General features: G+C 48.9%; 1 protein-coding gene across 2 annotated transcripts; it reads right to left on the bottom strand.

Annotated features, from left to right (window-relative positions):
• Positions 1-1,313: 1,313 nt before the first annotated feature.
• Positions 1,314-12,863, bottom strand: SET (SET nuclear proto-oncogene). Of its 2 annotated transcripts, none has more exons than XM_059658230.1 (8): positions 12,629-12,863; positions 6,309-6,366; positions 5,552-5,694; positions 5,085-5,188; positions 4,871-4,984; positions 3,889-4,059; positions 3,657-3,803; positions 1,314-3,083 (listed from the first exon to the last, which is right to left on the bottom strand). In XM_059658230.1, the coding sequence occupies exons 1-8, from the start codon at positions 12,735-12,737 to the stop codon at positions 3,060-3,062; spliced, it is 870 nt and encodes a 289-aa protein (XP_059514213.1). In that variant the 5' UTR covers positions 12,738-12,863; the 3' UTR covers positions 1,314-3,059. The 2 variants fall into 2 exon arrangements, with proteins under 2 accessions (XP_059514213.1, XP_059514212.1); XM_059658229.1 differs by lacking the exon at positions 12,629-12,863 and adding an exon at positions 7,863-8,300.
• Positions 12,864-16,551: the final 3,688 nt, after the last annotated feature.

Raw genomic sequence — 16,551 nt, 5'->3', positions numbered from 1 at the left:
ACCCACCACCAGGGACCAAGCCCCAAACTGGGAATGTAAACATGACCTCCTGGTTCACTGGCTGAGGAGCAACACTAGCTAGGCAAGATGTCCTCTTTAAACAATTGTAGACTACTCCTGAAGATCTTGACTCAATCTTCAGGAAATCCTGAGTCTCCTTTACCCTTTACAACAGAATTCCATTCTTGTAAATAGCCAAAAAATAATCATAGAATAATGTAACAAAAAAAGGCAGAAAAAACATGTTTCTGGGACCAAGAGAAACCATGAAGCCATTGTGCCATAAAGCAGAATGATAGATTGCCAGATTAAGTCAGAAAAACAACTGTCCAGGAATCCTCTAAATACCCAAAAGGTGATACCTTTTATAGCCAAACAGCTAGCCCAAAAAAAGCAAATTTGTCAGCTCAACAGGACATCCAAGTACTCTGTGGACCAATTAAACTCTACATTTTAGAGCCAGAGTTGGGTGAAATAGTGAGGGCCTGTTTACGTAGGTCAGGGAATAATCTTCTAGAAACCAGGGCATCATTGGAGAAACCAAAGTTAACCTCAACTGGAGGGATGCTCTAAAATAGAACCTCAAGGTTTTGAAATTAATGTAAAGACACATTACAAGCTACTAGCCTCTATGCTCCAATTCATTAGCTAAGTTTCCCCTCCTAAACTGAGCATAGCAATTTGGGGAGAAACTAAACAGCTATTCGCTCCTTTGAAATGTCCTTGTACCAAAGAAGCTTTGAGCCATCCATCTAGCACTTTCCAATATATACTTGCCTAAGGGCCAATCCAAGAACTCTGCTACTGGGCACAAAGCACACACACCACTCCGAAGCCGTTTTCCAGTACCCTAATGTTGCCAGTTTACTCACAGCCTAACACTATACGAGATTTGCAGGCATAGGGGAATCTCAATAGGAAGAAGTTACCTTTAGTGACTTTTTATTTTTTAATTCACAAAATGTCATCATGTGACCTATAACCTAGCCATACCACAATCTCACCAGTACATAAAAACCAGTTTTGGTGAGGTGTAACTTTGTAAAAAACCACAGGCTTCCTTGATGTGTATTAATTAAAGTGACTTCCCCCACCCCTCAGGTACTTGCTATATTCCAATTAAGTCCCTTTTCTGTGTCTTATACATACCTTTTTGTGTAGCTGTTGCCTGTGCTCTACTTACTGCTTAACTATTTAACATTTTCCCCACTTCCTGTCATTATGAACACAAATAAGACAAAAACTTGCTTATCATCTAAGTCCAAATGCAAGAAACATTTCTCTACAAAACAAGGAGAATGACCCCAGTCAAAAAACTCTTTATGTTCCTTTATTGGAGCAAGATTCCTGACCAGTATACAGTGATGTATTCACTAAACAGAGACCTGTGCAGAAATTACATACTATCCATCTAGATAGGTTTTATTACACTTTGCCTATTGATGGAATAGTTCCACTTATAAAATGTTTTATACATCAAATAGCTCTGAATTTGACCAGGCTGTCCATTAATTCATCTCTGAAAAAATTAACTGGCATTTAATTTCAGCTACTATACAGCATTAAAAAGCTTAGGCATTAGGTAGCTTCTCATAATGTTGTTCTATGCACAATGGCATTTAGCAAACAGTCCATCATCTCGCCCAGATTCACAGACGGGTCTCATTGGAGAACAGTAAGCTAAATAGCTGGTACTTGAGACAAAAGTACGCCTAACCTGAGTTTCTTAACCACCAATATGGACTTCTTACTCTGCGAGCCTGTCTTCTGGGCCGCCTTTATAGTGCCAACGAAGACACGCCAGCAATAGCCCCGTGTGTAACTCGGCATTAGAGCACCAGGTCTGTCTGGTGGTGGTGGCAGGCACTGTTATATCCAGGTAAATACAGACCCATTTTTTAAAATGCCAATTTGATATACAAAACTAAAGGTACAACATACTCAGAACTAAGTTCGAGCAATCTGGTATTCCAAACGATTTGAAAATTTTCAGAAACTGGTCACAAACTGTCCTCATGATGTTTCGCAGCTATGGAGACATTAATACACGGATTCAAACCCCTTTACTCAGTCCACATAGCCCTGAGATCATCCTGCAAAGTGCGTATAAAATATGGAGTTGACCAAGTTTGACAATACTTTATACAAGTCAAACTTGAAATCTGTTCTGAGAGAAAAGCATCAAATCCTTTGTGTACACATTTAGTTTTATTGTAACAAAGCAACTTGTACACTTTTAACGTTTAAAACTGAGCATTATCTTTCCTTTCCAGTGAAACAAAAAGAAAATTTAAAAATAAACAGAACAAAATTACAATAAGAGAAATGTCAATTCCAAATAAGATCCTACAGGTTCTGCTGATTCTCCCATCGAGTGGCAGGGCTCAAGTCATCATTAGGAGAGAATTTTATTTTAAAAGTGTCATCTTAGACTGCAAGGATGTCCGTTAAACATCACAATTAAACATGCCAAAGGAGAAGCCATGTTGTCAAAATGCCCACTTAACCCACCCAAACATCTCAAACCCACCCTTTGTTGACCTTCTATAACCCCCCTTTTTTTAAAATTTTTTTTCTTTTTTTAAACAAGAGAAAGTAGACAGATACATGTTGGTAAATGCTAACTGTCCATATTCACATAGAGACACAGTGTAATCTCTGAGCCCAATATACAGAGAAAGGAGGGAAAAGCTAGAATTCTATGCACGACTACACAGGGGCCTAGCCACCCCCAGCTCCCAGCAGAGCTAAGGGAGCAGAAGGTTTTCTTTTTTCCCACAGAGCACGGTGGTGTTGATTCCATTAAGTTTTTCTTGAGACAGGAAGGGATAAAAATGAATTTGGAACAGAAAGGGGCAAAGATTCTTTTCCCACTGTATTCTGCTCAAGGTACATCCCCCCCAAATAAGGTGAGAACCATGGTGTAAAGGAGAGAAAAGAGACCTCAAAAACAGGGCGACTGAGCACAAGAGGGGGAGAAAAAAGAAAAAGAAAAAAGACTGCAACTTGCTCCCAGGGACTGGAGAAAATTAAAAAAGGTTGGAATCCATCAGTGTTCATTAGTCATCTTCTCCTTCATCTTCCTGTAAGGAGAAAAAGCAGGCAATTAATCTTTAGGGTTAATTCTAAAGTCATTTCCCAACATTCATAGGAACCATGATGAACTCCACAGAACACTATGAAGAATCTAATTTTATAGACCTATATATCACAACCTATGCTCAAATCTTAGCTGAATGACCCAGTGATTTTATTCCAGATAAATTAATTTTTCAGCACTAACCAAATCACTAGACATCTTTCAGACCAAATAATCCAAAACACAGTCTGACTGTAAGAATTTTATAGTGAATCTAAAACATGTGAATTTGTTATTTGGGAGATTTCTCCAAATATGACCAGCTGTACTATCCATACCACTTTCATTAAAGTACTGGTTAGGGAAGGACAGGATTGTGTGGTCATAAAACTAACCACAAAAGCAGAACAAGTTAAAAATCACTGATACAATCTCATCAAAATTCCTCCCAATCTTGTACAACAAAATAGCTTATCTCTTCTACAAATCCTCCCATAATTAGTTGAGTCAGTCCCATTTTACAATATATATAACCTCTAAACTAACATGGCTTCAAACATTATCTTTCTGGACTTACCTCTCCTTCTTCCCCCTCATCATCATCTTCATCTTCTTCACCTTCATCCTCATCCCCTTCTTCATCAATATCTTCCAACCCTTCCTCTTCTTCATCATCATCATCATCTTCTTCTCCTTCCCCTTCTTCATCATCCATGTCAGGAACCTTAAAAAACCAAGAGTTATGTTAAGAACTCATTTTCAAACAAATAAGACAAGTGAAACCTTGAATAATAGACCACTCAACTCACCAAGTAGTACTGTAATGGATTTGGCCAAATGTCATCTTTGATGACTTCTCCCAACTCATCTGCACCTGCATCAGAATGGTCGGTGAACCAGGTAAAGAAGCTTTCTGGTTCTTCATGCTGTCTCTTCCTGCTGGCTTTATTCTGTGTTTGACTTGAACGTTTCGTCAAATCCTAAATGAAGATGGAAGAACTTTTGATGTAGGCTCTCTACAAAACCTAAGTCCTCCATAATTCAAACAGCAAGATTTTAACCCAAAGGAGAACAAAAAATGTACATCAATATATTATCAAACTATTATTCTTATTTATGAGAAATTACAAAATATAAAGAGAAAAGGCCCTAGAATTCTAGGTCTAGAAAGATGGTTGTCAAATTTGTATGACAAGGTTTTCCTGAAAAGGTACCATCGTTTAATTTTGGCTTTTTCATAAAATTAGTTCCACTTTAACAACTAGTCCAACATAGTGTTATTTAAAAGGTATTTACTAATTAAATGTGGGAATAAATGGATTTTGGGAAGTGGCATGCCATTGGAAGAGCTTGATCATAAATTAAGAAACAAACAAAAACTAGTCAATTTCTATAAAAGTTTGCACTGCACAAGTTATGAGAGCTCCAGACTACTGTATTTGACTTAAACACACTGCAGTTTTTTGTTTTGTTTTTTAATCCTCATCCTAGGACATGCTGAGAAGAGAGAAGAGAGAGAAGAGAGCAACCTCTATCCATGGGAGAGTGTGATCGGTTACCGCCCAGACATGCCTGCTGGAGGGTTGAACCTGCAACTCAGGTATATGCCCTGACCGAGAATCCAATCGGCAACCTTTTGGTGCACAGGCCACTGAACCACCCTGGCCAGATTGGAATTTCTCTTGTATTTTAAGGATTTGCATAACACATTACCAAAGCACGAAGTATTATTAAATGATTTAACTAAACCAAAATATACAAAATATTTTTGCCAAACAATTTCTCAAATACCTTTCCAGATTTCCATTTGATTTCAGTGGACTTTGAAGATGGATCACCACTCTCGTTCAGATGAAACTCTTTGGAGAGAACTTTATTTTCGAAGTAAGGATTTTCATCAAAATACTACAAGAAATAGAGGATTAGAAATCAATACAAACAGCTCTTCTAACCAAAGATCAAGTTAAAATATCCATAGTGGCAAACAAGAGTTATTGATACTCACAAAATCTATTCTGTAACCTGATTTAATATCTTCAAATTCTGTCACTTCAACTCTTGTCAAATAATGCAGCGCCTCTTCATCCTCTTCCCCAAGCAGTGCAGACACTAGACCAGCAAATTATAAGCCAAATGAATATTAAACAGACAAGCACTAAGTAACTCAAGTGCTTGTTAAAGCACTTTAAATTTTTTCCTAATTTAGTGAGCATCTTGGTTTCATAACTCCATTAACTGAAAACCAAATGGCTCAGAGTGTCAAAGCTAGAAACATCATTTTATCAATTAAAGACAAATCCTGAGTTAGAATACAGACTCTTCTGAATAGACAGAAAACATTAATTATAAGCCTCCCCTCTCTGTTTCAACCTCTATGTGTAACCAACATGTTGGACCAAGTCCTCAACCAAGGTTCCTCTACTCCTTAACAAGTGGACATCCGACTTTTGTAATGCTCTGCTGATAACATACCTTGTGGATGGTTGACAAATGTTGTTACCCAAAAATTTGGGATTTTGGCGATCAATTCTGACCTCTTCTGAAAAAATGGTTGGCGGAGTTTGTTATATTTCTGTTCTACTTTCAAAATCTCCTCACTGGCTTGTTCATTAAGTCTGAAGCAAATGAAAAGACATGTTGACAATGATGGTATTTGACAAATACAAAAATTGCCGAGACTACAGAATATATACTCTTGTTAGCTTTAGAAAAGGGCAAAGTACACATTTATAATAAACCGAATCATCTAGATTTTTGTACCCATATTAAATTCAAGTCAAAACTAAGTTGGCACTAATCTGGGGTAGGCACTCAATGGGCAGTTCTTTAACTAGGTGCCCAAACCGAGCATTTTGGTAACGCTGTACATTTACTTCAATTACTACCAGGCTAAGTTCAATTCGGTGTCCCTCAGGCAGATGAAGGGGGGAAAGTCTGCCAATCAAGTCAGAACAACACTGATGCCATAAAGCTAAACTGTCAGAAGTCCATGCACTGCAATTCAGACAACTCGCAGCCTTTGGAAGGAGATGCAATGTTTACAAAGTCAATGTACTTTCATCGAAAGCTTTTTGGTGACTACAATATTTCACAGAAAAATAACACTGACTTCATGTTTCCGCTATCATAACCATCTCCACTTAGCCAGTGGATAGAGATTTGACCACAGTTTCAAATATCACCATAAGAAGTGTTTCAGAAAACGTCTGGAAACTAAGAAAAACCTTACCTGTCTATTTCATTTTGTACTTCATCAATATGTTCAATTGCTTCTTGCTGTTCTTTTTCTGCAAGAAAAAGATGCATAAAACTCAATACTAATTAGAAGCATTTATATTTATCTACCTTTCCTGATATGAGCAGTCTCCGAGTTATATCAATAAAGCTGTAAAAAAAAAATACAATCACACACACACAAAACTGCCTACAAGGCATGCCCTCCACGTGTTCATGCAGGTAGCTGACAAATTCAAAGGCAATTCACAAATCATGCTATCTGTTAGGTATTCAAAATGCTTGTAGCACTTTTTAGGAGTTACGTTACAAAGAGACTAATCGTTAAAGTTTCTATTAAGAAAGGCAAGGAATACACCTTATTCGGGAATCCTTAAGTGTTTATTATTCATCACATTATATACCTGCAATATACTAACACCAGCTGCTAAGTAAACTATGGGAAGCGACCCACGACATTAACAAAAACCAGGACCCCGCGCATCCATCCAACGGCAGCATCGCTCCGAATAGGAAGCTGAAAATACCGCTCAGTCCCCACAACTGCAACACAGACAGGGCCCTGCACACGGACCATCGCACCCCCCCCTTCTCCTCTTTAGAAGGCGAACCCCGAGACTCCTGTCTGACCTTCCTCACCCCTCCAGCCCCATTCCAGGCGGGCTGATCTCAGGAGGGCCCCACACTTACAGGGAGTCAAGCATGAAGTCAGAAAACTGGGAGCCCCAGGAGGAGGAAGAAAAGGAGGCGCGCTGCGGGAAAGCTGCCCTTTTGTCGGGCAGAGACGGCAAAACCGATAAACTAAGTGGGCGTGAAGGGCCCCGAGCGCGCGGCTCGTTTCCGGCCACCATCCCGGGTCCGCAGCCCCCCGCCGAGAAGCCCTTCCCGGAGGAGGCGGGAGGCTTTGCAGGAGCCACGGCAGGAACCCCCAGCACCCTGCCCGCCGCGCCAGGTGGCTCAGCGCGCGGCCGCGGCGGGGCGGCCGCCCCACGTGGGGAGCGCCCGGGGCGACAGGAGCATCCTCCCCGGCGGCCAGGACCCGCGGGCGGCTGGCCGCGTGCTTCCCCGCGCCCCCACCCCGACCCAGCTCGAGGCAGGGGGTCGCGCGGGGGCTGGCCTCCGGGTGGGGGCGCGGGGCCGCCGGCGGCGGGCCGGGCGCAAAGAGGGAGCCGCGCGGAGGCCCGGGCGCGGGGCCGCGTCCGGCCGCACCATGTGGCGGCGGTGGCGGCTGATGGGAGCGAGGCATCATGGCGGAGCACAATAAAGAGAGGCTTCTCGGGAGGGAGGGAGGGGGAGGAGAGCGAGGGAGGGGGGAGAGGAAGGGGGGGTCTCCTCCGCCCGCGCCGAACAGGCCGCAGCGCCCCCGCCTCGCAGCGCCGTCCGCCGCCGCGGCGCCACCCCGGCCCCGGCCCCGCGCGCACAAAAAAGGGCGCCGAGGCGCGCGCCGGCCCGTCCGCCCAGCGCCCCCGGGGCCCCACCGGCGGCCTGCGGGCCGGGCGGGCGGCGAAGATGGCGGCGCGGGCCGGCCCCCGCCTCGCCTGCTCCTCACCTGAGGTCTCGTCGGCCCCGTCGTGGTTGGAGTTGAGCTCCTTTTTACTGACTTTGGCCGCCGGCGCCGACATGGTGCTGCTCCGCGGTCGGGGGGGGAGCGGGGAGGGGGAGAGAAGGGAAGGCGAAGGGGGCGGGCAGCGGCTTCCCCTCACGCCACACGCGCGCGGGCGCTCGCTCGGTCCGGCCGCCTCCTCCCGCGCCGCTCGTTCTCCCTCCCCCTGCCTTGCGCGCGCTGCCCTCGCGGCCTGACGACGAGGGAGAGGCTGGGGCAGCGTGCCGGGCCCCGGCCCGGGCTCCTGCTTACGGAGGGGAGGCGGCGGCGGGCGGGCCAGCGGCTGGGCTCCTTCACTCACGCTCCGCGATCCAGCTCGCTGCTCGTTCTCCCCGAGTCGCCTCCTCCTCCACCTCCTCCTCTCGGCGAGGGGCGGGCGGCAGAGCGCAGGCGCGCCGGGCCCGCGCGCAAGCCCCACCCCCGGCCGGAGTGGCTCGCGCCGCCCGGCCATTGGCTGGGGCGCCGGGACGAGGGGGCGGAGCCTCGGCGAGGAGACACAGGGCCTGGCGAAGAGGCGGGAGGAAGGAACGCGGCGACGTACGGGGCCGGCCCCCCGCGCCGCGCTCCCCTCCCCCGCTTTCCCCTTCTCCAGCCCGACCCGGGACATTTGCGCGCTACGGCGCGCAGCGGCCAGAGGCGGGGCCTTGCCGCGCGGCGCGCAGGCCCCCGGGACGAGCGCATCACGTGGTGGCGAAGCGGCTTCCCTGCTCCGCAGGGCGGAGGGGAGTTCGCAGCCCCCCAGAAGGGCAGGCCTCGTAGTAGCATGGGGACCCAGAAATGCATCCACCCCAGGCTCTGCGCCCCGGGACAGGGCTAGGGCATCCCTCCGTGGGGGAGAGGAGGGAGCGCCTCCATCCTACCTTCCTGACGGGGAAACTGCTATTTTTACTCACTCGGGCTTTGCAAAGCCCTAAGCTGTCCAGTTCACTCACAGGGCCTTTTCCTGGCTTTCAGTGCAAGTTCTGCCCAGCAGGCTGTAGGCCCTTGGGCAAGTCACTTCCCCTCCCAACCTATTTGTTATAAAATGATAAAACGCAAAGAAGGCTGACAAATGGGACGTGGGTCAGTGGTAACATTCAAACAGGGCCGAACTGAAGTACAAGTCCTCTGAAGGCAGGGAAGTGGGTCCTTTTGGAAACCCTACCTAGGGCCCGGTCCTGGCAAAGCGCAGCGTGCACCTCATTAAGGCCACACAACTGACCGATAGAAAGGTGTCACATTCATTCGCCCTGTCCCAGATGACAGGGCCAACCAACAAAGGCCTGCTTTAGAGGCCAGGTCTTGAACCATCAAGTAGGGCCAAGGCGTTCCTGTTAAAATAATGCTTTCTAGGTAATGCAAATACACCTCACTCGACTCCTTCCTCCAGGGCCCGTAGACATGGACCTTAAAAAGCTTCCCCGGGCATTTGTAATCTGAATTTGAGATTGGATCATTTGCCTTCCAACAAGCACAGTGTCTTTCTTTATTGCTCAAGATGGTCCGTGGTGAGTGATCAATAAATGTTAAGTAATTGGCATCCAACCCATGGGGTACAGAATACACATATCTCCTGGGGACTCACTCAAAAACCCAGAAATTCATCTAATCCTTCCCTTCCAAACCTGAATCTCAATCGAGTCCAGCTCCATCCATACCTATCCCAATTGCACAGGTGTAAAAGAAGAAGTATTATTATTAAATGTCTCACAACCAGATCCCAGGAGAGAAGAGAAAAAAAAAAACCACCAAAACCCCTGATTTGCAGCATTTGCTGATTCTGGTGGTATATACATACTCTCACTATGGCCAATTTCCTGCCACCATTGTGATGTTACTGAGTTGGAAAGAAATACCAGGCTCCAGAGCATTGCTGAAGCGTGGACCCTGGACCACGGGCTGTGATAAACACATGCCTTTTCTCATTCAATCCTCATGACACACAGGCAGGTATCAATATCCTTATTGCACAGATAAATGCATTTTTTTTTTATGCAAGTGGCAGAGCCAAGATTCTCACTCAGGCTAGTGGAGAGCAAGCGCCTGCTCTTCGACAGAGTTTTTCCATTTGGGGCAGGACCCACAGTAGAGGTGCAACTGACGTCAAGAACCCGGCGCACAAATACACACAAAACAATGCTTTCCCCTTAACTAAGTGTGATGTGGCCCTTAATCTTCTATTTTCTTTCTTTAGATCAGGGTGCACGCCACTGAAATGATTGCATGACCTACAAATAGGATGAAACATCCTGAGAAACAAACACTGTGCCGAGGGTGGCAGCTACACACAGCATGTCCAAAGGTAGGTACCAGTGACCCACAGCATCCCCTCCGTGGCCGATCTACCTGTTTCCCAGGCATCTGCAGAGGTTCCACAGAGCCTTCAACAACCCCAGCCCTTAGGAGCACCCCGCTCCTCCCCCTGACCTTTCGCACTGCACTCCAGATGCACGCGAAGCTGAAATATGTATAATTTTGTTAACCAGCGTCGCCCAAAATTCAATAAAAAGGAAAAAAAATAATTTAAACGAATGCAAGATCACACACTAGGAAGTGAAAGAGAAAGAAAAAGGGCAAAAGTTCCAGTAAATAAGGGAGTGGCATTGGACACACCAAGAGATAATTCATCCACTGTGCCCTCTTCCCGGCTCCAACACACTCCTGGGCCTCACTCAGAACTCCGCCCTCTCCTCTCCTTCCCAGTTTCTTTGAAGGAGGACCCCATGGCTTAAGTATTGGAACAGAGAGATGTTGGTGTTCCCGACAGTGCCGCGGTGTCCCGGGATGAAGAGGAAATCCAACACATAAACACCCACTTCTGAGCCTCCTCTTTCTGATCTCCAAAATGGGGTTATTATCCACCGAGTGCTGCCGTTGTGAGGGCTACCCGGCAGAGAAGTGCTTCGCAGCACAGTGCCTGGCAGCTCAGTGCCCAGTGACTGGCATGAGCTGTCCTCTGGGTTTGGATGACTGCGGCGCACCTCCTGGTCCCGTGAATTCTCAGATGCTACGCAGGAGGAGACCGGGAGCCCTGTCTACGCTGAGCTGCTCACAAGTAGGAAGGAGTTTACCCATCTCAAGAGCCCAGAGTCTGTGCCAATCAGGGTCCTAAGTGGCTTACTTCTATTTAAGCCACCTCACACCAAGCCTAAGAACTGGGTAAATGTTGAGCCCATGTCACTTGCCCAACAAGGTCACAGCCAGATAAAGCCAGGTTCCAAACCCTGGCCTTCAGCTTTGCCACCCTGGGCAGGAGGCTTGCCATGTCCCCCAGCACATCCCTAGGAACACTCGGATGAGGACTCTCGCTCCTTCCACCTCAGCCAAGTCTGCAAATTAGGAGGATTCAGACCCCTAGCCCCATGCCCCTCCCCACTGAGCCTGCGGTCAGGTTTTCCTAGGACAATGCCATCCTGCCTTCCACCTATCCAAACCCATCCCCCATGAAGGCCCCACCACATCCCGGCTCTAGCAGGGAGGCCTAATCACCAGAACAGTCCACTTTGTGCCCAGCTCCAAGCTGTGTGTCTGCAAAACGCAGCCCTCACCTCCAAGTTAAGGGTTAATGGGGCGAGGGGCAGACATGAAACCCACAATCACAAAATACTGATGTAAGGGCCACGCTGGGGTGACCCCGGGAGCTGCAAGGGCAAAAGGGAACTCCTAGCCCTGGCCGGTTTGGCTCAGTGGATAGAGCGTCGCCTGCGGGCTGAAGGTCCCAGGTTCCATTCAGGTCAAGGGCACACGCCTGGGTTGCGGGCCTCATCCCCAGTGGGGGGCGTGCAGGAGGCAGCCAATCCATGATTCTCCCTCATCATTGATGTTTCTATCTCTCTCTCCCTCTTCCTTCCTCTCTGAAATCAATAAAAATACGTTTTTTTTAAAAAAGGAAACTCCTAGCCCGGCAGCCGCAGCTCAAAGGAGACTGTGTGCGGATAAGAAGTGACTTTTCCGCAGAGAGCTGGGCAACAAGGAGACTCGCACAGGTAAGGAGAGGTAAGAAGTGGGGGTCAGGGTCCGAGGGAGAGAACAGAGCCCCAAGAGGTGAACAGAGGTACACGGTGCTGGAGGGGGCAAGCACTGGAGAGGGCGGGGGTGGGAGGTGGGGGTTGGGACCCCAGGGGCGGGGCCCTGGAAATCTCAGTCTACACCTCAGGGCAATGGGAAAGCAAGAAGAGGAAGGGTTTTAAGCCGGGAGTCACGTGATTGGCTTTGCGCGGCTGGAAGGGAGGAGGAAGCTGGAAGCGAGAGGAGGAGGAGGAGGAGGTAACCGGAATGTGGGCCGGCGGCGGCCGAGCAGGGAAGCGAGGTGGAGGGGTATGCGAGGCTTTGGAGGTAGGACCACCCGGACACGTAAGGATCCCGAGGCTGTGGCGGGTGAGAGAGAGGAAAGAGTCACCGAGTCTCCCCCAGCCTCAGGTTGGCGGGCGGTGGTACGGACCGCGGCTGGGGATCCCGGAAGCCCGGGGGCTGGGAGACGAGCTGGGAGTAGGTGCTGGCGTGGGGTGGGGGCAGGGACGAGCTCCCACGTGCTCGGGGTCTCCCAGCTTCCCCCCTTCGGCTCTTTCTCCATGGAAGCCTAGTCCACGCGACCCTGTGCCCGCAATCCCGCCAGGGGAACCCGGGATCACAGCTCAGACGGAGGAAGGAGACGAGGCAGGGGGAGAAAATCACTTAGAAGTCGGTCTCCGCACACCCCTTCCCTCCCCAGCGACCGCGGCGCGGGCACCTACCGCCCTTCGGCACGTCCGGAGGGGCCGGCTTCTTCTCCGGCTTCGGGGCGGGAGGCACTTTGGGTTTCTTCGCTTGCGGCGGGAGCGAGGACTGGCGTTTGGGGGCCATGCCGCGCGGGAGGTCCGAGGAGCCGATGGCGGGGAAGCGGCGGGGCTGGAAGGCGCGCTGCGACTGGGACCGCCCAGGTGCGGGAGGTTTAAATCGGCCCCGGAGCCGCCCTGCCCGGAGGAGCTATTTACATGACAGTAGCGCGCACACCTCTCTCCCCTCCCCCAGCCTCATCCCTTTCTCCCACCCGCCAATCAAGACCAACTTCTTTGAGTCCTCCCGGCACTTCTCCGGGGCCTCCCGGCCGGCGGGGGCGGGGGCGGGGGCGGGGGGCGAGCTTCCTCCGGGAAGCCGGCTGTGCTCTCCAGGCCCCTCCGCGCCTGGACCTGCCACGCCCGCAGCCCACCCCCATCCCCTCGGAAAGCCCCTCAGCAGGCGGTGCTGACACCTTCTCTTCTTCTTTCTCCCTTTGGCCTCCAGAAAACTTAAATGTGACCTGGCCTCCCCGCAGCCTGGAATGTTCCCCAGTCCTCCCCTCCCACTCCCACCCCCTCCAGGTCTGGCTGACTCCTGCCCCACCTCCAGGTCTCAGCCCCGAGGAAGACGTGAATATTGAAATAAAGGGTTCCCAACCAAGAATTGCAAAGAGGGAGAAGCGGGTACCCTGGCGAACAGCCATTCACTCTTCACTCTTTTCAGAAAAGGAGAGAAGGGTTAGGGGTTCAAAGAAGCTGTTGAAGGCTTGGGAGTCGCAAACCCCAATGCCTTCGGGGCCCTGTCGGGCAATAAGGCGGGTGGAAGGCAGGCGAGTGGAAAGCCCAGTAGTTAGTGGAGGTAGGTGGGCGCCGTCACCGGGGACCTGCCAGCGCCACCGGAGCGGAAGTCTGTGCTGACTTACTGGTCACCCAGCAGTTCTGCTCCGGGCCATCCCCCCAACAGAAATGCATACCGCTGAGCACCAACGCAGGGCCGGGCAAGAGTCGGTATACAGTTGCTCCTAAGGAAAAAATAATACATATGGAAAATAATACAAGGATAAACTGTTGCCCTAGCCGGTTTGGCTCAGTGGATAGAGCATCGGCCTACGGACTGAAGGGTCCCAGGTTCGATTCCAGTCAAGGACACATGCCTGGTTGTGGGCTCCATCCCCAGTAGCGGGTGTGCAGGAGGCAGCCGATCAATGATTTTCTATCATCATTGATGTTTGTTTGTTTGTTTTCTTAATATATTTTTATTGATTTCAGGGAGGAAGGGAGAGGGAGAGAGAGATAGAAACATCAATCAATCCCTGGTCAGGGCATATACAAGAATCAACCAATGAATGCATAAATAAGTGGAACAATAAATTGATGTCTCTCTCTCTCTCTCTCTCTCTCTCAAATCAATCCATAAATTTTTAAAAAAGAAAAAACATACTTTGTGGATTAAATGAAATATGTGATCAGGCTACTTTTTTAAAATATATTTTTATTGATTTCAGAGATGGAGAGAGAGAGATAGAAAACTCAATGATGAGAGAGAATCATTGACCTGCTGCCTCCTGCACACCCCACACTGGGGATCGAGCCTGCAACTCTGTGCCTTGGCCTGGAATAGAACCTTCAGTCCACAGGTCAGTGCTCTATCCACTAAGCCAATCTGGTGAGGGCCCACTTTCTTTTCTTAAAACTTTTCTTTCTTTTTTTATTTTTTATTTTTATTTTTTTTATTAGTTAAGGTATTACAAATGTGTCCTCATCCTCCCCATTAACCCCCAACCTCCCCCCCGCCCCCTTTTTTTAATTTCAGAGAGAGAGCGAGAAATAGAAATAGAAACATCAGTGATGGAGAGAGAATCATTGATCGTCCTGGGCATGCGCCCTGACTGGGAATCGAACCTCCTGGTTCATAGGTCCACATTCAACCATTGAACCACGCTGGTCGGGCTGGTCAGGCGTATGGTCCATGAGTTTGCAACATCTGAGTTAATACAGTGATTTTCCTTTTTTTTCTTCTTCTTCTTCTTCCCATCAATTACCCTCTTAACAAAATAAATCTCAGCCAGGGCAATGTAGCTCAGCGTTGGAGTGTCAACCCATGTATCAAGATATGAAGAGGTTCCGGGTTCGATTCCTGGTCAGGGCACATGCCTGGGTTTTAGGCTTGATCCCCAGCAGGGCATGCAGGAGGCAGCCCCTATCAATGTTGATGCATCGATGTTTCTATCTCTCTCTCTCTCTCTCCCCCTCTTCCTTCCTCTCTCTCTCTCTCTCAAAAAAAAATCAATTAAAATAAATAAATAAATACATCTCAGGTGTAAGTCAGTGATGTCAATACCGGTAAAAAGCTGAGGTCTCTGAAGACCCCCACCATGACCTCTCGCTCCCCTCCATCCCTCCCTCTGTCAGCTTCAGAGGAACTTTGGGCTCCTTCTAAGACATTTTGAAAGTCACAGTGTCTTGGTTTTTACAGGTGGGCAAGCTGAGACCTGAGAGAAGTGATTTGCCTCAGGTCAGGAGGGAAATAACTGGGTTAGAGCTGGAACCAGGACTACGGGATCACTTTCTCACAGGGATGACCAGCCTCAGTCTCAGTGTTTACATCTGTAAAATGGGTGGTAATAACACCTGCCTCTTTGTTTTAGAATTTTCAATTTGAGAACAAAAGGGTCATCTTTTCCCTGTTTTCACCCCAGAAATTACCCAAAAACAGTATGGAAAACAAAAATGAAAATTCTCTTAATGAAACTGGCCGTTAGCCAAACCCCAAACCACGGAATGAATAGGTGACTGGATGGCCAGTGAGAAGGAACAGGAACCCTGGCTGCTGGGCTCAGTGGTTAGAGCCTAGGCCCTTGCACTGAAGGGTCATGAGTTTGATTCCTGGTCAAGGGCACTTACCTTGGTTGGAGATTTGATCCCGGGCCCCAGTCGGGCATGTGTGGGAGGCAGCCATTGATGCCTCTTTCTCTCTCTTCCCCCCCCACCCCTTCCTTCCACGCTCTCTAAATAAATAAATAAATGAAAAACATCCTCAGGTGAGGATTAACAAAAAAAGAAAAAGGAACAGGGTGTGTGCAGGAAGAGAGTTCTGGGAGTATCCGCAACCGACACTCTGGAAGCAGAGCAACAAACCCAAACCCCAGGCCAGAGCAGTGTGTTCTGACAGCATGCCGCACCAGGCTGCGTAGTTCCTAGAAACAAAGGAGCTAAATGAGCCCAGAGGAGCTTCAAAAAGCAAATACAAATTAGAGGTATCTCAAAATACCGCCCCCCGTTTTGGGGTTTTTTTTACCCACCAGCTTGAGGTTCAGACATTTGGAAACACTCTACCTGGGAAAGGGTTTGAGGAGAGGTCCCTACAGCTTAAATGGATACAGCCTCCTGCAGCTTTAAATGGGTATAATCTGGTTGGGGGGCAATCTATCTTCTCTATCTATAAAAGCCTCATATGCAAAGTGTCCCCGCAGGAGTTCCACCAGGAGAGTTCGCTCGCTCGCTACGACGTGCGCTGACCACCAGGGGGTGGCGCCAAACGAAGGAAGGCCCTGACTGGCAGATGGAAGGCCCTGATCGCCGGCCAGGCCTAAGGACCCTACCCGTGCATGAATTTTGTGCACCAGGCCTCTAGTTTAGCTATAATAATATAGATCAAAACTAGAAAAACACGCCCTGTCCGATTTGGCTCAGTGGATGGAGTGTCGGCCTGCCAACTGCAGGGTCCCAGGTTCGATTCCAGTCAAGGGCATGTACCTTGGTTGCGGGCACATCCCCAGTAGGGGGTGTACAGCACAGAGGAGCCACTAGAACAGTGATGGCGAACCTTTTGAGCTCGGCGGAACAACAAATCTCTTTCTCTCTCTCTCTCCAATCAAATTTTTTTTAAAATGGGGATT

The sequence above is a fragment of the Myotis daubentonii genome, chromosome 11 (genome assembly GCF_963259705.1).
Source record: "Myotis daubentonii chromosome 11, mMyoDau2.1, whole genome shotgun sequence".
Classification (NCBI taxonomy): domain Eukaryota; kingdom Metazoa; phylum Chordata; class Mammalia; order Chiroptera; family Vespertilionidae; genus Myotis; species Myotis daubentonii.
This window is presented reverse-complemented; position numbering and strand designations above follow the sequence as displayed.

Coding starts and splice junctions, on each gene's coding strand:
- SET (XM_059658230.1), bottom strand. CDS start 12,737: ATGGCCCCCAAACGCCAGTCCTCGCTCCCGCCGCAAGCGAAGAAACCC. Junction 3,804..3,888: donor ATCCATTACAGTACTACTTG/GTGAGTTGAGTG, acceptor TGGTTTTTTAAG/GTTCCTGACATGGATGATGA. Junction 3,084..3,656: donor ATGAGGGGGAAGAAGGAGAG/GTAAGTCCAGAA, acceptor TTCTCCTTACAG/GAAGATGAAGGAGAAGATGA.